Here is a 25086-nt window from a genome sequence, read left to right as displayed (position 1 = left end):
GGATTCTTGCAGCCTGTTAAATTGGTTATTATGCTCTTCTCTAATCTTCTTAAGTTCCTCTATTGCTTTGTCTATATGTTCCTTGGCTTGTTTTGCATTTTGCATGGTCTCCTTCCTAATCTCTTGAAGAGTTCTGTATATTAATCTTTTTTATTCTACCTCTGGTAATTCCAAGAAATTATCTTCCTCCAGAAGATTTCTTGATTCTTTGTTTTGGGAGCTTGCTGAAGCCATCATGATCTGCTGCTTTATGTGATTTGATATTAACTGTTGTCTCCAAGGCATCAATAATTTATATTTATGTTTGCTTACTGTGTCCTAGCTTCTTGTTTTGTTTTGTTTTGATATGCCTAAATAGGATGCTCACGTGAGCTAGTTTGATTATTGGCGCATTTGAAGCTCTAACGTCCTGTCACTAGGTTGTTATATCTGTTACTAGGTATGTGAGCCCAGGAGTCTGTTTACTTTTCTTGCGTGGATTCAGCTCAGGTGTCCAGGTCACCAAGTGTGTGGTGCAGGCTCTTACCAACAGTCCTAGATCGGCAGAGGTGATTGGTGTAGGCACAGGTATCTGACTGCAGTAGGGGGTCATGTGCTGAGCAAGGCAGGGGGCTGCCCCTGAGTGTCTGGGAGGAAAGCATGTCCCTGTTCCCTAGCACACTTTGTAGGTAGGTTTTGCAGCTGTACTATGAGCACCCAATGCTGTTGGCTGTAAGGAATGGGAGGCACCGCTTACTCTTGGACCCCTGTCTTGGGTGGCTAGGTGGCTTGGGTGGAGCCACTAGTCCTCAGGCCCCTGATGTTGGTAGGTGAGGACCCTGCTTAATGGGCAGAGCAGTGTTAAATGTCATGAACCTGCCACTCCACCATATAGCTCACAGTTGAAGTTAGGCTTCAGGTATATACCATGTTGTATTGTGCTAAGGAAGGCCTTCACTGTTGAAATGAGCCCGCACAAGTCTATGCAGGGGTGAAAGGCATTCAAAGTCCATGGATCCCTTATGCCAGTGTCTAGGCAAAGGAGCTGCATCTACCCTAAATTCCTGGCTTGGGGAGCTGGCAGATTATTCACTCGGTTTGTTAATTTGTTCCCTCTCCAAGGCCAGGAGAATGGCTCAGGGCGCGTAACGGGTTCTACTTCTGGCCCAGGGGACTCGACAATTGCTGAAGCCAGCCCAGGACCCGGTGCAGAGCAGGGAGAAGGCAGGTAAATGGGAGAGAGGTTTTTCCTAAAGGGGATGTTTTTTGATCCACATAGTGTGTTAGACACATGTACTTATCTTTTGCCGATTGAGCGCCGTTTTTCACTGGTTCTGAAGGCTTGAGTATACTCTCCGCCACTCAGTCTCTCCTAATGTGGAAAACGCATCCGGAATGCCACTGCTTGCCTAACCACGTGCACTGGCTGCAGGGTACTCCCACCAGGTCAGGTCTGGCAACTCCTCGCTGCTTCTGATCTGTCTCTCCTTCCCACTGCTGCTCAGTGTGATTCCTCAACTTTCCCTTTGATGTTCAGGGATCCTAGATTGTCATATATAACCGATTCTCTTGTTTTTTTGGGTCTTTGTGGTAAGAGGGACCACAGGAAGCATCTGACTACTCCGTCATCTTGACCCTGCTACAGTCTCTCATTCTTTGTACTTTGAACTTGTTCCAAAAAAAGAAGTTGTGGGATAAACTGAATATTGTGCCAAATGGAAGTAAGAATGAAGAAAGCAAGGATACCCTGTGTCTGTAAGTTATTTCCTATGTGGGTCTAAGGACTTTTTTTAAATAGATGACATAAAAAGTCATGTTTTGTTTTGGTAGAGCTATTTTATTGTTGTCTTAAATTGCTACTTAACTCTGGAATGTTGGTCAATGTTATGTTGTTTTATCTTCTTTGGGGCAAAGAGAAGTCAGGCAAGGACTGACTCAGCTCTCTTTATGCTCGAAGGCTTAGCGTAGTGCCTTCCATCGAAGCTCTCAATGAATAGTTCAGTTTGATTCACAGACTCTAAGACAGAGTCTGAACAGTATGGCCTGGAAGAAATCTCACCAGATCAGCTGCGTGAACCAGAGCAAGCCAAGTAATCTTCCTGGGCCGCTATTTCCTCATCTGTAAAAAGAAGAGGCTGGACTCAGTGATTGCTAAGGTCACTTCCAGTTCTGTAAATCCTAGGCTTTTAAAAAATGTTTGGATCCTGAAAGAAGAATATTTTCTTGAGTTTCCGGACAAAAGAGCCCAGAGTCTGTTTATGCTTGACCTCCTACCACATTCGGGCTTTCTTCTCTAATGAATCCGGGTTTATTCTTCAGGAAAATAGCTCAGCTCCAGGAGTCCTTGGTGTAATTCTAACACCATGTAGATATTGATTTTTCTTGTAGGATAGTGGTTACTGTAACCACCAAACTATTAAATTTCTCCTTATCTTTTAGGGATGATTTCAGAAGAGACTTTCCACTCCCTTGACTAATATTTAACCAATCCAGGGCTAATTTGAAAATAGCATTACTAGGATCAAAGCATCTCCAAATGCTTCGTAGCTGACAGCTCTCTACCTTTTATCATCTTTGAATTGTCTATCAAATGCCGCAGCAGACACAGGTTGTTCAAAAATGAGACCTCCGGAAGACCCTGTCCTTGCCACTACCATGTTGTTCTCTATCACTTCCTGTATCAAAGCTGAGAATTTCCTACTGTGAACAGTGTCAATAGCTACTCAAATAGGGTAAGGTTCCTTCCTTATTTTCTGTGTACATGCCTGTAGAAGATTACTTTTCACCTCATGGCATTAATAACAGATCTCTGTTGTCATGGCAGGGTCACGGATGCCACCTTCAATAGACACATATACGAGGAGCTGCAATACTAAAATATTTGATTTGATTCCTGCCTTCTTATTTGAGAAGTTTACCCCCAGTGAGCGCTCCAGTTAGCTGATGGAAGGCACAATATATAAAGCAGGTTACGATAACTATTCAATAGTTCCAAATGCGGTGTAACAGGGACTTTCATGTACAGTGATTCTTAGGCAGTCACCTTGTTCCATCAGTTGAAATACAGTGCAAAATGAGTGGTGACTCTCTATCCAGAACCATAATACCTTGTTGATTACCCTTTAGAAGATTCCATGATGACCCCAGAGAACAGGGTCTAATTTAATGAGATCATTAATATTTCTATAAAACCAGCAATCTTGATAAATTCGCTTTTGGTAGGCAATTTTACAGAACTAGCATAAGTGACTGTTCCACATGAAGCATTATCTTTTCTTGTACAACACTGAAAGCTTACATGCTGCTTGACAAATTTGAATTTTAAAAAGTAGGAATGATTGGCAGTTGGTAACTTACATAGAAATATAAAATGGTACAAGAAAATTGCCCATTTCTTTTAGACTTACACTTTATATTTTTTTTTCTTTTAAGAAGTGATAAGACATGTAATTTCCATCAACTTCAACCAGTTATGTATGAAAGAGGCTATAAGTTCAGCTCTGTAGAGGAAAAGTAAGTCATGTGAAGCGCTGACACGCCATGAAGAAGCAGACAGCCTTCCCAGCTGCGTTACTTCTGGCCTCAGTTCTGGTACGATAGACGGTCACTTGTGCGCCAAGACCAACGTCTTGCACACGTCTTGTAAACAACTCTTTTCATCCTTTGTTTGTTGGCCGACCAGCCCCAAGTCTCACTTATTAAATGTTTCTCCAGGCCTATTTAGCTCAGATGAAAAAAAAGAATACTGTTTTTTGCAAATAATGTGCCCACATAAATAATGTGCCCACACACAATGCGCATAAAGCGCCTAGGAAAATAATGCTTGAGGGGGCTGCGAGGTTGACAAAAAAACATATCATGTGCATGTTATTTGCATAAAAATATGGTAGAGAGGTATAACTAGAATTTTCAGATGAAGACTTCTCTTTATACGTTAGATGTTCTGAAAAACTGGGCAAAAAGGGATTATTTTCTATTACAGTGAAACCTGTGAGAGCCAGAACTCAATGGGATTGCCTTGTTTTTCTGGGTCTCGAAAGTTTTCTGCCTTTTCTAGGGTGCAGTCTTACCACTTTTCTATCATTGTCCATTAGTGGAAAATATTTGAGTTCCTTCTCTCAGAGGTTTCTGCCTTACATAGGTTTCAGCTTTTACAAGTTTCACTGTAATTCATTTATTTGGTCAACATTTATTGATAGATAATATGCTAAGAATCCAGCTCTGTGATATGCCATTTCCTCATTGACCTTCATTATAATTTTGAAGATTCATAATGATAAAAATAATTGGATAAAAATCCTGAATTTTTTGATAGAATATTCAGTCCTTTTGCAGTCTTTTCATTGAACATGAACTGACCTCATGCTGTAACATACGTAAAAATGTATATATTGACAAGACCATGTATTTAAATTCTTTTTTCTAAAACTTTCATTTCCTTTTTTTGTGGTTTAGCAGATAAGTCATCCCTTTATATAAGGTTTACACAGTTCTCTTTAACTGGGATTGCTGACTGGAAACAGAAACAATTGTTATTTTGAAAAACAGCAGAAGTGGTACTTTGTCTCTAAGTGCAGTTGCTGAGCTATGAAAAGAACTTTTTGGTCCTGACGACCATGGAATTAAGAACAAAAATGTTCTAACAGGCAACTTATCCTATAATAACATTTATGACGTTAACTGACCCAGCAACAAGGTTCATTTATTGAACCTTTATTTGTGGCAGGGGGGACACAGAAGAGCCCTAGGTAAGCCTTGTGCAGGCAAGAACCAGTTTGTCTTGGTCATGGTAGTATCCCTAGCACCTAGAACATAGTAGAGAATTAATAAAAACGAACTGAATGAATGTTGTTTATTTTTTAAAGTCTGTTCTGATTCAATACCTGTGCCCTTTCTCCCATGACAAACTTTACGTACAGACTGGTTACTTTCCAGACTCCCAGCCTGACCTGGTTTCCTGGGTTACAGTCACATCCTTTCCTTGGTAAGGAGAGGAGGCGGGAAAAGTGGTCAGCAGTATCTTGGTAGGGCAGACACCCACTGCTGGCATCAAAGCCCCTTCTGAGGCAGCCACCAGAAACATTTTACCTTGACTTCTGTCTTTTTAATCTGGATCCCCACCTCCAAACTCTGGAATTATTCCAGGCCAGGCTAGAGATCAGATATAGATAACCTGCCGGCCTGTAAATAGAGGAGCCAAAACAAAGCAAAGCCTGTGCCAATAATCCTTACAAGTGCTGGTTGTGTTCACCCCTATGTGAAGCCCCCTCTCCTTTCTGGAGGAAGTATAATCTAAATGTGGCTGAAAATATAAGAAATCTCTGTACCTGTGGTAGGTGAAGAAAGATCCTCAATTATAAACCAAAATACAAGGTATTAACAAGAGAGATTTAACACCTACTATCACACTTGGAGTGTGATTAAGATATACCAAGGAATGCATTTTCTCCCGTGGCTGCCTGGGTTGGCTGTTGGTGCAGAATATTTGAAACCTCAAGTTCTCAAACGATGAATGAGGAGAGTTTCCTGTATTATGAATGATGTCATCTTGAAATGAGGGACTTTTAGTGAGATGCAGGAACATTCAGGGTAATGTGTTTGCAGCAAGCATGATCTTGAATTTATTGCAGAGGGGAGCATGTGTGTTGACCAAAACAGAATGGTGAGAAGTAACTAAATTATGTATGAGTCTTTACAGAACAAAGAAAGGGAGAAAACTTAATGATGTTGTGGTTGAAGGACCAGCAGCAATTGGTGATGTATTGGCGTAGGTGGGTAAGAAGAGAAATGAATCTGTGAAGACCCAAAGACTACAGATGGTGTGACAAAGACGGAGCTGTGGATTGGGGGCTGGGGGGGGGGATATAATAAATTTTAGTGCATCAAGACAGCCAAATAAAATTAACTTGACATTAAAAATCATCATCTTAATCTATGTAGCTCTTTCAAGCCTGAGTCTTATCAGAGATAAAAAAAACTATAGCTAACAATGAAATATTTTTTCCCCTTTGCTTTCCCAGCATCCACTAAGAACAGCACATAATTTAATTATTGAATCTACAGGCTGGACCATGGAGATGAAGAATGATGTGTCTGCTGTAGTGAGAAATTAGATAGAACCAACTGTTTATTCTCATCATTCTTCCTCGGTTAGGCTAAATTAATACAGTTAACAAGCTTTTGTTTGGATTACCAGCCCAGATCCGGGATGTGCAGATCAGAACTCATGATTATTACAGTAGCTATTATTTATGGAGTGTTGACAGTATCCTCAAGCCCCTGTGTAAAACGGGTTCTTTTGTCATTCTCCGTGCAGGAAACAGTGCTCCACCACACCAGGCTTAAGGACCAGACAGCTGAACAGAGTATCGAAGTCCAAGAAAATCAGATTTGCTTTACTGGAGTATGTGACCTCAGAAATGGCACTGATGGTCTTTTCTATTGCCCTGTGCCCTTTCTGATCTCTTTAACAATTGTAACAAAACATGCACAATTTTATAGTTGGCAACTGTTATCAGTGGTAGTTCCAAGAGGGATATGAGCTCGGTGAGGTGGTAGGCAAGTTGGAGAATACCTCAGACCCTTCCACTCAATTTGAATAGAAACTGAGAAAGCCTTTCAAGCGCCCCCGCCCAACCCAATCTGCGGCCCCAAAACAAGCCCTTCAAGTATGAAATTGTGAAGCCGCCACCGATCATGATTCCTCACAAGGACACAGCAACACAGCAGGCTCATTCCAGACACCAAAACCAGGTCTCATTTCCAGCCCCTTCCAGTTTCACTGCACTAGACTCTTCCGGGTCATCTTCGAGTCACATATAATATATATTTACAGCAACAGCTTTAAGTTGTTGACGGTAGGCACAGGTGCAGGAGGAAAAAAATCTCACCACTACTAACAAAAACGACCCATCCCTTACACTCAGATATCTTTAAAATGCAGTTGTTTTTTTTTTTTAAATGAAGTCAGAGCACTGGGAGCGGGCAGTCCATCCTTCGCCCAACGAGGGTGGCACGAAGCACAGCGAACGCGGGCAACCAGCCCGGGACGCCAAGAGACCCCGGGCGGCAGGGCGGTAGGGCGGCAGGGCGGCCGCGCGGGCCCAGCTCTAGCAGCCTCGGGGCGGATTCGCAGGCGGCCGGGCTCGGCACCGCCCCATTGCGGCGGAAAGCAGCTACCCACAACGACCGACATACACCACCCGGGAGGAGTTAGTACTTTGTGCTCCGTAAGGGCAGGGACGCAGGGGCTCAGGCCCTCACACTTGCAGCGCAAGCCAAGTAGCTCACCGGGAGGAACGCTCGCAGGGCGCAAACCACCCCTCTCCCGCCAGCAGGGCGCGCTCCTTCTTAGAGCGCGGCCGGAGCGCCCACCTTCCGGCGCCGGACGGGCCCGCCTCCTCTCCCGACTTCCTTCTTCTGCGCGCGGGCTCGCGGCGGTGGAGCGGTGGAACGGCGGGAAGAGTGGCCTGCAGGCTCGCGGACCGGAACCGGAGCACAGGCAGGGCCAGCCGAGCGGGTATGCTGCCTGCGCCCCTCGCTCCCGCCGCGCCGCTCGCCATGTGCGCCGCCCGGAGCGCTGGGCGGCGGGCTAGCCGCGCAGGGCTTGGGGGCCAGGTCTCAAGAGTGATAAACCCTGACTTTGCGCCCCCTCCGCGGTAGTCAAGTGAGCAAACGAGCGCGGGAACGGGAGCGGGAGCTCGGTTTGTCGCGGTCGCGCCCGGGTTAACTTCACGGCGCGCACCGCGACTTTTACAGCTTTTCCGCTCTGGAGGGTGAGGTGGGTGGTTCTGGGGAGCGTTTGATAAGAAATCACTCCCTGCGTTCACGTGGAGAATGGGAGTGCGTTAGAGTTCAGGGTGTTGGGAGGAGTATGGGTTCTGCCCAGACCGGCGACTAGATCTAGCTCCCTGGACCAGTTGTACCTGAGTTTCAGTTTCCCACTTCTGTTTCTGCAGCTGGATTTCAGTCCTTACAGGGCTTCAGTGAGCATTAAACAGAGATAGGTAAAGCACCCAGTGAATGACTGTCCCTTGTGAATATGTTGCTTTCCTTCTCCGCCCCCCCCCCTTTTCCCCAGTAATTCTTTTCACTAAAAAACCCAGACCCGTTGCCGTCGAGTGGATTCCAACTCATAGTGACCCTATAGGACGTAGGAGAACTGCCCTATATGGTTTCTAAGGACTGGCTGGTGGATTCGAACTGCCGAGTTTTTGGTTAGCAGCCTGAGCTCAACCGCTGTATTCAGTAGATACTTATTTGGTCCCTTACAGAGATTAGTGGATGCTGACCCTTAAGGCAGATGGGAGACCAGTCCAATCCTGCATGCCTCACGGAAAGAAGGCTGTCAGGCGTCTCAGAACTTGGGCAACATAATCAACGGGTAAAGGAGACCTGGTGGCACAGCCGGTCAGCAGTTGGTACTCACCAGCCACTCCTAGGGAGAAAGATGTGGCAGTCTGCTTCCTAAAGATTACAGCCTTGGAAACCCCATGGGGCAGTTCTACTCTGTCCTGTAGGGTCCCTATGAGCCCAAATCTGCTGCAGGGGGCAACGTATTATTTATTGTTGTTGAATCATGGGTAGCCATGGTTCCCTGTACCCACAAGTTCACTGCACCCTTGTCTTAGGCAGGGCTGCACTTTACAGTAGTATATGCTTGAAGTCTAGAGCTTGAAGCAGAAGTTTTGGAAGAATCTCACCCTCCTTTAGACCTTCTCAAGATTTCTTCTCAGTGATACTTGTCTGGTTCCTCTGTTGCCCTCCCTCTTTGCCCTTGTTTTATCTCTTTTGAAAGGGTCCCCTTGCCTGAAATTCTAGGCCCCCTTCATGGGCTCTCCCTCTTGGAGAGACAGCTTGTGCCTGCAGTGAGAAAAGCTCTTGTTACTGAAACCTTGCCTTGGTAATAACACCTGACGCTTCATAGTGCCTTTGCAGTTGCTTCAGGACTCAGGGCTGCTTACTGCTGTCCCATCTGGGGAAGCTAAGGGGAAAGGAAAGGAACAAATTATCTGGTTAATCTCAGAATTGGGACAGCCAGACATGTTTTCTTTGGAATCCAACTGACAAGCGTAATAATCCGGTGTGATTTAGGCAAGTTATCTAAATTCTCTGAGCCTCTGTTCTCAACTCTAGCTAGTTTTAAGGGTTGAGTGAAATGATGCATATAACTTTTAAGAGTGTTTGGCATATATTAGATGATCAATAAGTGTTTCTCTTTCCCGCCTCCCTATTGTGCCTGCTCCATTACATAAGGGAGTGAGGTGAAGGTCAGGCATTTGTACTAATTTACAAAGCATCCTATGAGAAAGCAGTAAATAGATATGGGAACGTGAAACAATACGTGCCAAACCCAGATTGCTGAAGGAGCAGCTTAATTTCTTAGGCTTTTGTTTTTTTTTAACCAGAGGCTAAGGTAGCTCTGGGGTCCATGTTCTGTGATTTATAATTGATAAATATAGCTGAAGTTTCTGAGTTTAGAGATTCAGAATTTAGGTGTGGTTGAATTGAAACACAGATTTATCAAAATGTGTTTCTCAACTGCAGTTTTGTTGTGTTTTTCTTCTAGACCCAGCATGAATGACGTTTTATGCAAAAAACGGGACGACTATTTGGAATGGCCTGAGTATTTCATGGCGGTGGCCTTCTTATCAGCACAGAGAAGCAAAGATCCAAATTCCCAAGTAAGTGAGTTTTATAGGAGAATATTTGGACACTCAGGACAGAAACGCCGGTAAATGAGCGGCTTACAAAGAAGGTAGATTCAGTGGACATCTGTCCATTTAAAAATGCTGAGTAAATCTGGGTTTTGTGGTGCATTCCTACATGCTTACGTTTTCCTTTGAGGGAGTAGATTGTCCCACGCCACTGTTAAATGCCTCATGTGCCCCCTCCAGGGCAGGATGCCACGGAAAATGGGCAAGGGGACAGAGCACTGAGAGCACCTCCAGAGGATGTGTGTCCGTTTTGGAGCTCTGCAGTCCACCTGGTGTCATTCCCTCTCCCCAGTGGCAGAGGAGCACTGGGAGTCAGCAAACCTTTGGGCATGTGTTTCTGTAGGTTGGGGCATGCATCGTGAACACAGAAAACAAGATCGTCGGCATCGGGTACAATGGAATGCCTAACGGGTGCAGTGATGACCTGTTGCCTTGGCGGAGGACAGCAGAGAACAAGCTGGATACCAAGTACCCTTATGGTAGGGCATGTTTTGTGTTCCGTTCTGTTAGTGGCATAGTGTGGGTGTGTGCTTAACTAAGAAACCAAAACTAGTTGCCATTGAGTTGATTCTGATTCAAGGCACCCCCAATTGTGTCAGTAGAATTGTGCTCCATAGGCTTTTCATTGACTGATTTTTCATAAGTAGATCTCTAGGCCTTCTTCTGAGGCACCTCTGGGTAGACTTAGAACCTCCAACCTTTTGGTTGGCAGTTGAGCATGTTAACCATTTGCATCACTCAAACCAGTAAAAAAAAATTTAACCAGTTACCATCGCGTCAGTTCTGACTCATGGTAACCCTATGTGTGTCAGGGTAGAAGAGTGCTCCACAGGGTTTTCGGTGGCTGATTTTTTGGAAGTAGATCACCAACACTTTCTTCCAAGAAGTCTCTGGGTAGACTCGAACTGCTAACCTTTTGGTTAGCAGTCGAGTGTGTTAACCGTTTATACTACCCAGGGATTCCTTAAATAAGAAAATTGGTCAGAAATCCTCATGTTCCTTTTTAGTCATCAACAGCTGGAAAGAAAAAAAGTGCTATTGAACTACCCCAGTGTCCTGTCCCCATGCCTTAAGTTCCAAAGAGAGCTAACAGAGGGAAGCGTGATAATGGCCACACAGCTGGGCCCTGAGGTCCAGGCTTATCGCCAGTCTGGGATTTGGCGTGTTTCACTGGTGGCCTGTCAGGCTGTACAACGCCAGAGCATTGCTGGAGAGCTTCTCTGTAGAGGGTGTTATGAGTTAAATTGTGTCCCCCAAAAATATATGTTGTAAATCCTAACCCCTGTACTTATAGAGAGGAGCACTGGTGGCACAGTGGTTAAAGCACTTGAATGCTAACTAAAAGATAGGCAGTTCGAACCCACCAGCCACTCCTCAGGAGAAAGTTGCAACAGGCTGCTTCTGTATTGATTACAGCTTTGAAAACCCTATGGGGCAGTTTACCAATTCTGTCACCAACTGTCCCTTCTACTGCATTCTCTACTTCTCTGCTGGCTTCCATAATTCATTGCAATGGCCACACAGAACTCACAGACAATAGTCATGATTACGGGGCTATTAGGGAAGTAACACTTATAATTCAGGCTCAGAAAACACTCAGGATATAGTTCTTCCATCAGGGCAGCCTCTTCCCAACCATGCTCGCAAGCATGTCTCTCCCTGGCCCTAGATCTCTCCCCAGAGCCACTCAGCTTTCTCTCTCCATGGGCCAGGAAGCCCACCGTGCTGTTTCCTGCTGCTGAATCTCTCCTGCCATCGCTTCTCACCATCTTCAGGGTTACAGCTTGCTCTGTCTCTCTCCCAGTCTCCTGCTTCCAGGAGCTTCTCAGCACAGGGATCCCAGGTCCAGAGGACACGCTCTCTGCTTCTGGCTGTTTTTCCTTCGGTGGTAGGATCCCCCTCTCAGCTCTGGAATTGGCTCTCTTTCAAGGCAAAACTGACCAGTCCCCTTGGTAGGCCACAATTACCCTATCACAGTCCAGGCCAATCACCTAGGTGGGAGTTACGGGACCATGGCTAGAAAGGTCACAAAAGTAATCAATCGCACCATACCAGGGACTCCTACTAATACCATAAGGGGCAAATGGGGCTGCGTGTCCTCGTTGCTGATTTTTCATAATGTTAGGTGCTGTATTTATGTCTGAAAATCAGCAGCCTGGCTCTGTGGGAAGTAAAGCAGATTAAGGCCATCCAAATGCAAGAGATTCTGCCTCCAGGAAACCAAGTTTAAGGCATAATGTAAGACCTTTTCTTCTTTGCTGACGCTTCCCTAGTAGTTTTCCTCTGGATTTTTCTTATGAAGAACTCTTAAGCCTTCATTTAGTCTAATGTATATATTTTTACTAATGTTCCTGGATCTTAATAATGTTAAATAGGCCCCGTAAATTACTTTTTAAACTGCTTAAGGGCAACCCCTCTGTTTTCGAAAGAAAAAGAAAAAAGGCGCCTGGAGGTAGAGAAGGAATTGAGGGATGAGGGTAGGGAGAACTGCAAAGCACTCAGGGTTTTCAGGGTATAAAAAATTGGTTAGTGAATAAGGGGGTGTAATACAGTAAGACCCTGGGTTACAAAGGTCCAACTAGGGAAAACTTGCGCTTGCCCTTTAATATTATGTAAATTTGCCCTCACTTTGAAACGATTGAGTGAACCGCTACTCCCAACAAATTCCTCGTCACAGTTACCTTCACTTGCTACACGTGCAGTTTTTGAATCACTGAAAAGACTTTGAGCCTTTTCTTGCAGTAAAGCGAAAATCAAACCCGTTGCCCTTGGATTGATTTCTACTCATAGGGACCCTATAGAACAGAGTAGAACTGTCCCATAGGGTTTCCAAGGAGCGGCTGGTGGATTCAAACTGCCAAACCTGGGGACTTCCTGTAGTTGTTTTTAGGTACATGCAAAGATCATTTTTCAGAGCACAGTCTAATATCTTGTATAAAAATCCTAAAAGATCTACACTGAAATGTATGACAACCACAGTCCTTATCACTGAGTCAAGACAGTGAAATGTTGGACCTTGTGTGGAACTCCTATATGAGGAATTTGTAGGGGTGCGGAGGTGTCAGGCTGTCGTATTGAGACTGGTCGCAAAAGATGCCAGTGGTTGGACCAGTGTAAAGGGGGCTCATTGGCAACTGAGTGGGTTTCCCAGTGGACCCTGTGCCGCCTTCAATCACCGGGAGCCCTGGGCAGGTCTGTAGCAGTGGCCTGGAAGCCGAAGGCTTGGCAGCACATTTTCAATCTGCCGACCACCCAGTGCTCTGGACGGAACCTCTAACATAGCTGATTTTGTTGTTCTGAGACACTGCCCTTTGTTCAAGTTGGGGAGAGTACCTTTAAGAGCTCCTTTCCAGAAGGAATGAAAACAAACAGACAAACAAAAAACAGGCATTTGTCCAGTTTCACTGATTGCTTTTTATTGAATTGTTGCTGAGTTTCTGGGCACTGGTTGTCTGCATTATTTTTTAGTATCCATTTGCTACCTCTAGATTTTCAAAGCTCTTTGCCCTTGCTTATCAATTATTTATTTTACATATAGCCATGTTAGGATGTAGACAATTTTCTTTCACGAGAGTAGGCTTGTAATTTGATGTGCCATAAAAGTCATAGGAGGTATTAAATGGTTTTTAAAAGGCATTTAGTGTTATGGCCATCATAATACATGTAAAGATGGGCTTTAAGTCTAAATACCGATGACTGTGTGTAAGCTGTGCCTTCAGTCTTGCCTTTTGACGGGATTTCGGGCGACAGAGAAGTTGGCGTAACACTGGAAGAAATAGAAATCTTTGGTGAGAATTGACTAAAAGGCAAATTCTTTTTTTCACTTCCGTTTTAAGGTTTCAAAAATTAATTTAAAAAAAAGGTGATAATGTCTGGAATTGGGTAGACTCAGCCCTTTCCTCATTGACATTAATGGTGACTGAGTTGCTCTATCAGGAAGAGTAGATTCATAGATTATTTGTTAATCTCTGTAAATGAGCTTTAAAATTATTTAGAGTTCTAGACCAGTGATTCTTAACTATTGACTATGGTTTCCCCCCAGTTAAACGTCAGAAACAATTTCCAGGACCCCTACATAATGCTACTTAAACTTTTGATATCTCTTGAGTAAGAAGATCCATGGTGATGAAAAGCTACTAGTATCAGTAACATTTACATCAGTCTGTACTTTATTGATGAGACAGCATTTACATGTGTTTGGAAGGAGTGTGTATATGTGCTACCGCTACCACCACCACCACCACCAGTTGCCATCAAGTTGATTCCGACTCATGGCAGTCCATGTGTGTCAGAGTAGAGCTATGCTCTGTAGGGTTTTCATTGGCTGAGTTTTTGGAAGTATATTGCCAGACCTTTGTTCTGAGACACTTCTGGGTGGACTCGCTTCCAACCTTTCTGTTAGCCGCCAAGCTTGTTAACCATTTGTACCACCCAGGGACTCCATATATGTGCTGGACATGTTATTTACCCAGCCTATGGACCATGCTTGGGTCCTTGCAGTACCTCAGTAGTGCCCCAGGGTTTGTGCCCACAGGATCTAAGAGCCTACCCTTCTTTTTTTGGATGCAGAAATGAAGATCCAAAGACATTAAGTAGCTTCTTCAGTGTCACACATTTAGGGTGACATCTTCTAATTCCAAGGTCAGTGGTCTGTCTGCTCCCCCACTTTGTATCTCCAGGGATGGCTCTCCTGTAGGGCTCAGGAATTCAGCTGTTCTGATATGTTGACTATATCATTGCATGTTGACCAGCTATTCTTATCTTCTGATTTTGCAGTTGAGCAGTCTGAGCCTTAGATGAAGTAGCTTTCTGCAGGTGAAGAGCTTGGGAAGCATTGGGCTGTGACTAGCATTAGGCAGAAGGCTAGTTGTACATAACTTACGTTAACATACTTCTCCAAAGGGAACTTGAACATTGTGTAAGTTTGAGCTTACCAATACCCAAAAAACCAAAACCCATTGCTGTCAAGTCGATTCTGACTCATAGCGATTCTATAGGACAGTGTAGAACTGCCCCATAGGGTTTCCAACACCATAGTCTTTACAGAACCAGAGTGCCACATCTTTCTCCCATGGAGCGGCTGGTGGGTTTGAACCACCAGCCTTTCGATTAGCAGCTGAGCGCTTAACCACTGCGCCACCAGGGCTCCTTAGTTTACTAATAACATACTAACTTCATTCTACATTATTAATTCTGCAAGTTTGAAAGTCATTAGGCTTGATTGGCACTGTGGTAAGTTGGGAAGCAGGGAATACTTGAACCATAATAGGAACACAGAGCTTTTTCCAGGCTGTGTCTCTGGAGAATTTTTAAAGGGTGTTTTTGTTCTCCCGGCCTTAGGATCAAAACTTCACAAAACTATTTGATGTTAATGTAGTGTTAATACAGAAAATGGAAATTCCCCCTGCCAAAGAAACTGCTCTTTATTTCATCCTTTTCCTGAAAACTCCTGATGTCAGTAGCATTGGGTGGCAGGAAGAAGTCAGTGTTGTTAATAGTGGGAACCTTTTAGATGAATAAAATTAAAAAACCAGGAAGCAGCAGATTGATCTAATTGACCATATAAAAAACTTTTGAAAGCTTTTATTTTTGAGAGGGGAGGGTGGCTAAACCCACGATGAAGTATTTAGCTGACATTTTTAGTTCCTTCTGCTTTGTGAAATTAATTCAACAGAAGCACAATTTAATCAAAATACCAATTTTATAAAATAGTAAATTCTCTTGGTAATTCAGAAATCACTCTCTCCTTGGGTTTTTGTAACTAATTTTGATTATGTCGTTTACACGCCAGAAAGATAGAGTCAACTTCTCCCATCTTCAAGGGCCATTGTTAAACTTCAGGGAGTTTTTAATAATGCTGGATATCCTCAGCGTGGGGCCATGCTGGTGAAGGCTTTGTGTGTGAGTATGCCTCTTCTGCTTGGCACCCTCCTGTCCAGCTCAGTCAAGAAGCCAGGATTGCTTTGCCTGCAGCATCACATTTCTTCATCATGGAAGGGATGTGGTCTTGATGTCCCCAAGAGTGATTGGTAACCTCATTGAGTGCATTGGGCAGAAATGCACTGGGAGACGGGTTCCTTGTAGAATGAGTTCATATTTCTATAGGAATACCCTAACAAGGGTGTAATGCTAGGAAGGAAAATGCTGAAAAACATGAAATTGACTAAGGCAAGAGTTCAGCATGGCAGCTTGAAAATAGTTTTGCCAGTGCATGGTAGTGCTTCTTTAAATTTTGTATTTAATTTTTATTTTTCAGAGTTAGCATATTGTTAAGCATGCATAGATGTCATTTTCTTGATTACTTAGCCATTTACCTTACCTCCTTGAACACTGACATTTCCCTGACTGCCGTGTATGTGATATATTTCTTTGGCATCCAAAAGGTTAGTCTTGAGAAACTAATTTATCAAGAAGTTAGGAGGCTGATCCTTCTTAAGCTGTGACTTCCTCACAACTTGTAAGAGCTTCTTAGTAATTAAGATCAGATTTGTTCTAAGCCAGTTGAAATGGAATGCCCTCTGGTTTTGTTGGCAGATCCATGGATTTGATGACTTGCCGTTTCTTTTTCCTGCAGAATTTTAATTTCACTTAGCGCTTCCTGTCATTCCTGCTCTGCCTGGCCATCTAGCAGTTGTGGCCTGACTGCCGGTCTAGTTAGGGACTTCGGTGCAAAATAACTAATATAATCCACTGAAAACCTTTGAGCAATTTTACAGAAAAGAAATTAAGTAGGTTATGAGTCAGGGGCAAACTCAGTTTACTTGTGTGGTGCTTTCGATAAACAAGGGAACACGACGGCTTATGTATGAGTCTCCCCCAGCCCCCTAAAACCCAGCTTGGCATAGCATATTTCACTTTTAGGTCTAATTGTTTATAAACAGTCTTCAGAAAAAGAATACGTAATTTTTTTTGTTGTTGTTATTTGATTTTTATCTGTGTGTTTTAATCTACAGATACAGGGTTAAATAGCTAGAGATTACTCTTTCCTTATGAATAGCTACAAAGGATATGTAGTAACAAAATAACCCCCTGTTCAGAAGAGCAGATGTAGGAAAAGCTACAATACTCATCCATGGGTAGCAAACCTACCCACAAAAATAGAACACATATTTGTCTTCTTTTGTAAAAAACGGTTTTCAAGGCAGTTCACATCATGGAAGGTTGTAATAAAACTTAAATTAATTCAAGATCCAAAACCAAACTTATTGCCGTTGATTCGATTCTGACTCAGCGACCCTATAGGGCTGAGTAGAGCTGCCCATAAGGTTTCCAAGGCTGTAATCTTTACGGGAGCAGACTGCCACATCTTTCTCCCGTGGACTGGCTGATGGGTTTGAACTGCTGACCTTTCAGTTAGCAGCTGAACATTTAACCACTGTGTCACCAGGGCTCCTTTAATTCACGATAGTGGTTCCCAAATTGATGACTAGAAGTAGGCTTAAGTTCATCTTTACTATCAAAAGAAAAGGTTTGCTGAGAAATTCATAGCCTCAACAAAATTTCAGGGCAACCTGTTTTAGAACACAATTGTGTTCCGTATTTGAATACATGAATTATCTGAATGCAGATGGATATCCTGATGTATAAATGTAGCCTCTCTGATTGTTTAAGTTGATAAGCCTCTGGCAGTGCTGGATTACTAGTCAGTTGTTACCGTAACACCTGAAAATGATGCACCTCATCCTTGGAACTAGTCTGAATTACTAAGGTTTTCTTTTATTTTGAATACCACCCCACCCCAAGACTCTCCCTTCTGTAAGTTTTGTTAATACTGGTATTTAGGAAGATTATGACTCGGAATTGACTCGACAGCAGTGGGTTTGTTTGTTTTTTGGTTTATGTATGGATTTTTTACTTTCAGAAATGGGCGATAAAACCTGGTTCCTAGAGATTTTAGTGAAATTTTTTTTTGGGGGGGAGGGGAGCTTCTGTTTCAAGTTTACTTTGCAATCCTGACAGATCATGTTATTTCATGTAGGCACACAGTAGCCAAAACTTTTCTTGGTTGACCGTGCAAGGTTTGCTGTGCAGACTATATTATGCCATGCATTGTTGCTTTATGGCTAACAAGTGCCTTCAGTTTGCCTTCTGAAAACTAGGGCAGTAGGAGAGAGTCAAAAACAGGATGAGAATTTTGTAATCAAGTTTCAAGAAATAAAGGCAATAGAACTTTGGGTTTTGTAAGTTATACCTGGAATACTTTAAAAAAAATTTTTTTTTATTTTTACAAATATTTGTATTGCTTTTTACTTTCTTAGTAAAAAGGTACAAATTTTTACTATTTTAAAAAAATATTTAGTTGGGAATATATGTGCCTGTAATATTGGAAACCCTGGTGGTGTAGTGGTTAAGTGCTATAGCTGCTAACCAAAAGGTTGGCATTTCGAGTCTACCAGGCGCTCCTTGGAAACTCTATGGGGCACTTCTACGCTGTCCTATAGGGTCGCTATGAGTTGGAATCAACCCCACAGCAATGGGTTTGGTTTTTGGTAATATGCATATTAGCTGAGAAAACCCCCAAATGCTTAAACCAGTGGTCACCAAGTTCAGGTGAAAGAATTCTAGACTGGCCATCAAGAGCCCTGGCTTCCAGGTCTGGCGTGTTTACACTCAGTGATTGTAGGGTTGTTAGATACGCCATTTGACTTATTTCTCAATATCTTTTTTCAGTAAATTATCACTAAGGACTCATCCAGTTCCATACATAATTCTGAGGAAAAATGAAACAGTATAGCTTTGGTTATATGAGTTGAGGGTGCTGATTCTCTGCTCACTGGGGTCTTAGGGGAGTGTTCTGAAAGCACCTTGGTCAAAGCTGCAGACTCGTACAAGGCTGTCGGTGACAATGATACAGAGAATACACACACAGACATATGGATCAATTAGTAGGTAGAAACAGGCTTCACGCCCTCCTTCCTCCCCTCCAACCATTAAAGTCTGCCCCGCTTCTAAGATGAGTATAAACCCCATACCCACAGGACACCTTAATGGGAGGGGCCTTTGAAGAGTGTAGCTTCCCGCACAGACGTGGAGATTGGAAGACACTGGATGGAAAAAGGTTGGATGGCAGCAATAAAGAAAAAGACTGTGCTCAAGTAAAAGAGAATATAGGATCCGCACCTAGAACTCTTTGGAGACAAGAGGTTACTCTAAGACCTGATGGAAAGGACTGTAGAAATCCTTCTGTGAATCAGTCATCGTGACATTGAGACACAAATGTTTGCCTGGCATTGTGAATTCCTGTGATAAGTGCAGAATGTGGTGAGAGTGAAGCACTGGAACTCTGAGGTGCATGTTCCTCTGTCAGCACATGCTGGCTGAAGGTAGGTGCCAGCCAATTAGAGGAGGTGTAAATTTTATCTCTGTGCTTCTTTCAAATGATAGATGCCATAGTAAATTTAAAATATTGAATATGATAACTGAGCATGAATTTTTCAATTCTGCAATTAAAAGACTTTGTTCAAAATGCCATTAATTTTGAATTTAGGTGAATATAGGGAAGCAGAATTCCTCTTTGTCGTTTTTCCTTCTGTAAATGAGTTAATACTTTTTAGGAATATTTTAACCAGCTTCAGTTATCTGTTGGAAATGGAGCAGCTCTCTTGAGTCATCTTGCTTCCTTTTTAAAAATTATAACCATATTTTATAATGCATCACAGTTTTTAGAGTACTTTCACATGTAGTCATTCATTCATTCAGCAGATACTTATAGGGCATCACCTGTATTCAGATCCACCCAGAGGTGCCTCAGAAGAAAGGTTTGGTGATTGTCTTAGTCATCTAGTGCTGCTCTAACAGAAATACCACAAGTGGATAGTTTTAACAAAGAGAAGTTTAGTTCCCTACAGTGAAGTAGGCTGAAAGTCCAAATTCAAGGCATCAGCTCCAGGGGAAGGCTTTCTCTCTCTGTCAGCCTTCTCATCAATGTTCCCCTGGACTAGGAGCTTCTTCACGCAGGGACCCCAGGTCCAAAGAACATGCTCTGCTCCTGGCACTGCTTTCTTGGTGTTATGAGGTTCCCATGTGTCTCTGCTCACTTCTCTCTTTTATATCTTAAAAGAGATTGCATTAAGACACTATCTAGTAAACCTCATCAGTATAACCTCATCACAGTGATAGAATTTACAACACATAAGGAGATCACATATGACCTCATCATAGTGATAGAGTTTACAGCACATAAGGAAATCACATCAGATTATACAATCATACAACACTGGGAATCATGACCCAGTCAAGGTGACAGGTATTTTTGGGGAACACAACTCAATCCATGACAGTGGTCTACTTTAAAAAGATCATAGCCATTGAAAACCGTATGGAGCAAGTTCTACTCTGAAACGTGAGGTCACCATGAGTTGGAATCGATTTGACAGTAAGTGGTTTGGTTTTGGTTTGTTACATGTATCATATGCACTGGTAAATAAAATGCACATGGTCTCTGCAGTTAGCAGTCTAATACTGGAAGAAGTAGACGTTAAGGAAGAAAACATAGATATTATTGAATATTCCTTTCTGAGGAATTGACTTTTAAGCTGAGATCTCAAGGATTAGATGGGTCCCATCAGGTAAAGACGGGAGTGTTGGTGACTGGGGATGGGAAGAGCTTTCTAAGCAGAGAGAGTGCTTGGGTGAAGTCCTTAAGGTAGGAGAGCAATTGGGACATTATGTGCAGTGGAAAGAATTTGGCTTAAGCTTAGAGGGTGAGGAGTGGAATAATAAGGTGAGGTTGGGGACTTTGTAGGGTAAGAAGTTTGGATTTTAAAGATTGTTTTGGTTGTTTGGAAAATGGATTGTTCAAGGGCAAGAGTGGAAACAGGGATCCCTAAGCTGTGAGGCACTTGGAGTGTTGGGTGAGGGAGGTTGGGCGTTAGGGAAAGGGGGCTGGGAGATGGAGAGGAATGGCTAGTATAGGATGTATTTTGGAGGCAACACGAAGAGGGCTGAGTGATATGGGTTGAGGGATGGAGATTGACTCTCCTCAGTCCTTTCTGGCCTGAGCACCTATGTAGGCATACCACCGTGGAGAAGATTGCAGGAGTAGCAAGGTTTGGGGGAAGATCTGAAGTTTGGGCTCTCAGTACAGGCATTAGGCGAGTGAGGGGAGAAGTCCAGGCAGGAGGTGTCCATATAGGCATCGTTGGCATTTGGATGACATCAGTGCCCTGGAAATCGACAGTGATCCAGGGAGGGTGTGCATAGGCAAGAGGAGAAGACCCTAGCATGATCGCTGAAACTCCAACATTTCGAGGATGACTAAAGGAGGAGAGACTGCAAAAAAGGAGTATGACATCTTGAAACATACAGAAGAGTGTGTTGAGGGTGTGGCCAGCTGTGTCAGATGCTGTTGAGGTATAAGCAGGGTTTAGCAGCATGGAGGTCATTGTTAACCTTGTAGAGAGCAGTTTCGATGGAGTAGTAGGGTTGGATAACAAATTGGAGCCAGTTGAAGGATGAACAGAAGGTGAGAAAGTGGGGACAACATATAGAGATAATGGGTTTGAGGTGTTTGGCCGTAAAGAGAGCAGAATGATAGTATGGTGGCTAGAGAGGCAGATGGGGTCAAGAGAAAGGTTTGTTTGTAGTGCTTATAAGATGGGAGAATTGGGTGTACGTTTGTTGGCTGATGGGAATAATCCGATAAGAGAGAGATTGATGAATCAAATAAGGGAAAAAGGAGAAAGTCTTTGAGGATATGGGGGGGATGGCATCCCAAGCACACTGGTTAGGAACAAGAGGAGGGACACTGAGGGGAGGGTTCATGGAGGTGTAGCTGGGAATCTGACATGACAACATTTTCAGTGAAGGATGAAACAGGGTTGTCAGCTGCCAGAGGAGGGAGGAGGCACATGAGCAGGCTTCAGCCTTGTGGAGAAAGGAAGAAGTGATTGTTGTGTGGAGTGGGAGGCGGCCTTCTGGAGACTGGGAAAGTCCTAGAAATATAGGGCAGTGCCATAGCTGGTAATCTTATCTGAGAATACTAAGAATACTCCATGCTGACACAGAATCAGGGAGTTGCCTGAGGCCTGCCTTGTGGAGCTGGAATTAACAAGGCCACATACCTGACTCCCATTCCAGTGCTCACTGCACAGCCCAGGTTCCCATTAAAAAGCTATTAACCAGAGAGGGAAGCTTTTAAGCTTTATAGGTGTGTATTTGCATTACAAAATTGTCAAACAATGATTAGCGACCTGCTTCTATTGGTGGTTTTTTTTTTTTTTTTTTTCTTTCTCAGTACATTTTAGCCGTCAACTGTGTTTCCCATGAACAGGAGGAAGGGAGTTGGCATGGCTTGCCTGTCCGTGAAATGCAGTATTTCCAGACCCTCCTCCTCCTGACCTGATTGTGTGCCCGTAGCACATAGGGAAGCAATGTAATTAGAGTTCTGGGGGCTTTATTATCAATAATGGAAGCACCACAGTCAGAAATCTCTTTAGCCCTAAGCACTACCATTGGGGCTAAGTGGCTCCCCTGGGTGCCAGGCGTTGCTGCCAGCAGCCTTAGCAAGAGGCAGTGAGCACAGGGGCAGGGGTGGGGAACCAAGGAGGAGAGAAAATAAATGGGTACTCTGGCAGTCAGGCTGAACCGTGCAGTTAGTCCAGGGCCGCCTGATCTCGGGTCGGCAGCCCAGGCAGGAGAGGTCAAAGGAGTGAGAACATTTGTCAGGTGGATCTCCTGTGCTTGCTCTTAACACATTTCAGCCTTTGTAACGTTCTGAGAGGCAAGTGTTTTTCTCTCTCCATTTCGCAGGTCAGGAGGTTGAGGCTTAACAAGAGGCTTTGGGGCGTATAACCAGTAGGTGGTGGAGGCAGAGTCTGTGTGCCAGGCAGGCCTATGGCCTAAGTAGGTGTGGTGAGGAGGAAGCAGGGGAAAGGCAGAGCTGCGGGATGGCTCAAGAATTGGGGGTCCTTCCGACAAGTCCAGAGGCAGAGCCCCAAGAGTGGAGACAAGTTAACGCTGCAGCATTTGGTGCGCCTGGGCCACTGCAGATGGAGCACCCCAGGAGTCGCTGCTTCGCCCAAGTCTGGAAGATTTGGCTGCCTTTGAAGTGAGCAACTCTGCCCAGCCCAGGCCAGATCCGTTTATTCTCATTTTCTCTCTCTGGGCAGAGGTTGTAACAAGGTGGTGACACATTTTTCTGTCATGGGGCTGGGCGTACCCTCCCCACGTGGGGGAGGGGAGCCCCTAAATCATCACTTTTATCTCCTTTTATTTTCACACCAAAATTTCACCGTAATAAAAACATCTCCCTGCTGGAATTGTGTGCCCGAGTCCCTGGGTAGCACGAATGGTCTGCGCTTGACTACTAACCTAAATGTTGTTGGTTTGAACCCACCCAGCTGTGCTACAGAAGAAAGGCCTTTTGTCCGAAAGCAAGATGAAAAGGCAGGAAGGGACAGGAACTGGATAAATGGACACTGGGAACCCGGGATGGAAAGGGGGAGCGTGCTGTCACATTATGGGGATTACAACCAATGTCATAAAACAATATGTGTATAAATTTTTGAATGAGGAATTGGGTTGTAAATTTTCACCTCAAGCACAAGAAAATTTTAAAAAAAGAAAGGCCTGGCAATCTGTTTCCGTAAAGATTACAGCCAAGAAAATCCTATGGAGCGTAATTCTACTCGGTAACACGTGGGGTCTCCATAAGTCAGAATCGACTCAGCAGCAGCAGGTCTGGTCTGGGGTGATGCAAACTGTTAATGTGCTCAGCTGCTAACCGAAAGATTGGAGGTTTGAGTCCACCCAGAGGCACCTCAGAAGAAAGGCCTGGTGATCTACTTCTGAAAAATCAGCTATTAAGAACCCTGGGGAAAACAGTTCTACTGTGACACGTGAGGTCGCCATGAGTTGGAGTTGACTCTACAGCCACTGGTTTAGTGGGGTTTAAGGCCACTGAGTATTGAAGGGGTTGGGGCTGGGGGCAGTTGTGTCTTGGTTCTAAGCACAGTAGTGGACTGGTTGGAGTGTGGTCCAGTGAGGTAGAGGTGCCATCCTGTCTGCTCTGGAAGACCCTGTCCTTGGCAGCTGACTCCCCCGATCCTCGTCACAGGAAGGACCAGCTAGAGCAAAGGCTGCCCTTTCAACAACTAGAAAACAAGCCCAGTCCTGACTGTGGGTAACCATGTAAATGATAACTACGCTTAAAAAGATTTTTTCTACCCTTTCCCCATGGAATCTTCACTGTCAACCAATGAGATGGGAAGGAGGGTATTATTATTCCTATTTATAGTTGAGTAAATGAGTCACATTTAGAGGCTGGGACTTGAACAAGGCATTACCTTTGTGTAGGCAAATCCTAGGGTCTAGACCCTTTTGTTCTGAAAAGCTGTTTGTAGTCCAAATACCTTTTTCTGCGGAAACAATGTTACCTGCAGATTCTGCCCCCCATCTACCTACAAACTGTGTTTAACCATTCATCCCCTGAATTTTCCTAATACTTGACTTTATGCCTCTTCTGTAGTGTTTGTGGCTTTTGCGGGGTGCTCTGGTTGTTTCTGTGCTTGGGTGTCTCCTGCCTGTCGGGGTGCGAGTCCGCAGGGACCCGGCTACCTCATTCCTCTTTGCAGCCCTGGTGCCCAGACCTGTGAGCAACCAGAGCTTAGCACAGTGTGTGAAACGTCTTTAGTTTTAAACCGTTTTCTCCCCCTGCTTCAGCCCAGCACTCAGGGGACGCACCTCTGAGAAGCCACAGGAGTGAAGTAGGGATGGTAGTGCTCCAGGAGCTGTCAGGGAGGAGGAGGGGCAGGAGCTCTGGGGGAGGGTGGGGAGCAGAGTCTGAGGAGAGAGGGAGACTAGTGGTTGAGGTTGACAAAGCCTGTTTGTTTGGGATTGGCTTTGTGGTCTGACGATTTCCAAATTGGTTCTCCTTCTCTCCTCCACCCCTCTTTTTGATGAAAGTCATTTGAAAACCATGATAATTAATCCAGTTGCTATGTTGCAGGTATATAAACTTCATGTAGGGGTGATAAGGTAGAGGAGTGACATTGTGTGAGGCCAAGCTTCTATAAATGTTTGCTTTGGATTTGGGGTAGCCATAATAGTGACCACTTTATAACCTTGAGGGGGTGGGTTTAGGGTGGTGGTGGATTGTGGGGGACCTTAAATTAGGGGCTACTCTTTTGCTAAATTATTGTCTTGAAGGATAGGCACTTTGGAGGCTGGCAGTGACATATGAGGCCCTGACAGGATATCTTTCAATAATTAAGAAACAAGTAGTTGAAATTCCATCTTAGCCCCAGAAGCAGTGAGGCATTTCCTTAAATGGCTGTGTTAGAGGTGCGGCTCGCGCCCCTCCCTCAGTGGAAGTATTCCATCAGTTTGGCTGTCAGGGCAGGGAGGGGCTGTTCATGCTAGAGAGAGAGATGCACCCAGATTTAGCGCCTCA

General features: G+C 44.2%; 1 protein-coding gene across 4 annotated transcripts in view; it reads left to right on the top strand.

Moving 5' to 3' along the window:
- Positions 1-7417: 7417 nt before the first annotated feature.
- Positions 7418-25086, top strand: part of DCTD (dCMP deaminase) — a 34372-nt gene continuing 16703 nt past the window's right edge. For 2 of the 4 annotated variants that reach the window (XR_002825990.1, XM_023742986.1), the window contains exons 1-2: positions 9283-9662; positions 10039-10174. Coding sequence is in view for 3 of the 4 variants with exons in the window: in XM_023742986.1 (XP_023598754.1) it covers positions 9507-9662; positions 10039-10174 (292 nt within the window). In the remaining variant the exon portion in view is untranslated. Of the gene's footprint in view, positions 7499-7583; positions 7646-9282; positions 9663-10038; positions 10175-25086 lie in introns of those variants that run through there. The other 2 variants (XM_023742987.1, XM_023742988.1) reach the window with 2 other exon arrangements.

This window comes from Trichechus manatus, unplaced genomic scaffold (assembly GCF_000243295.1).
Source record: "Trichechus manatus latirostris isolate Lorelei unplaced genomic scaffold, TriManLat1.0 scaffold00230, whole genome shotgun sequence".
NCBI lineage: Eukaryota > Metazoa > Chordata > Mammalia > Sirenia > Trichechidae > Trichechus > Trichechus manatus.
The sequence above is the reverse complement of the archived record's forward strand: the minus strand, read 5'-3'. Positions and strand labels throughout refer to the sequence as shown.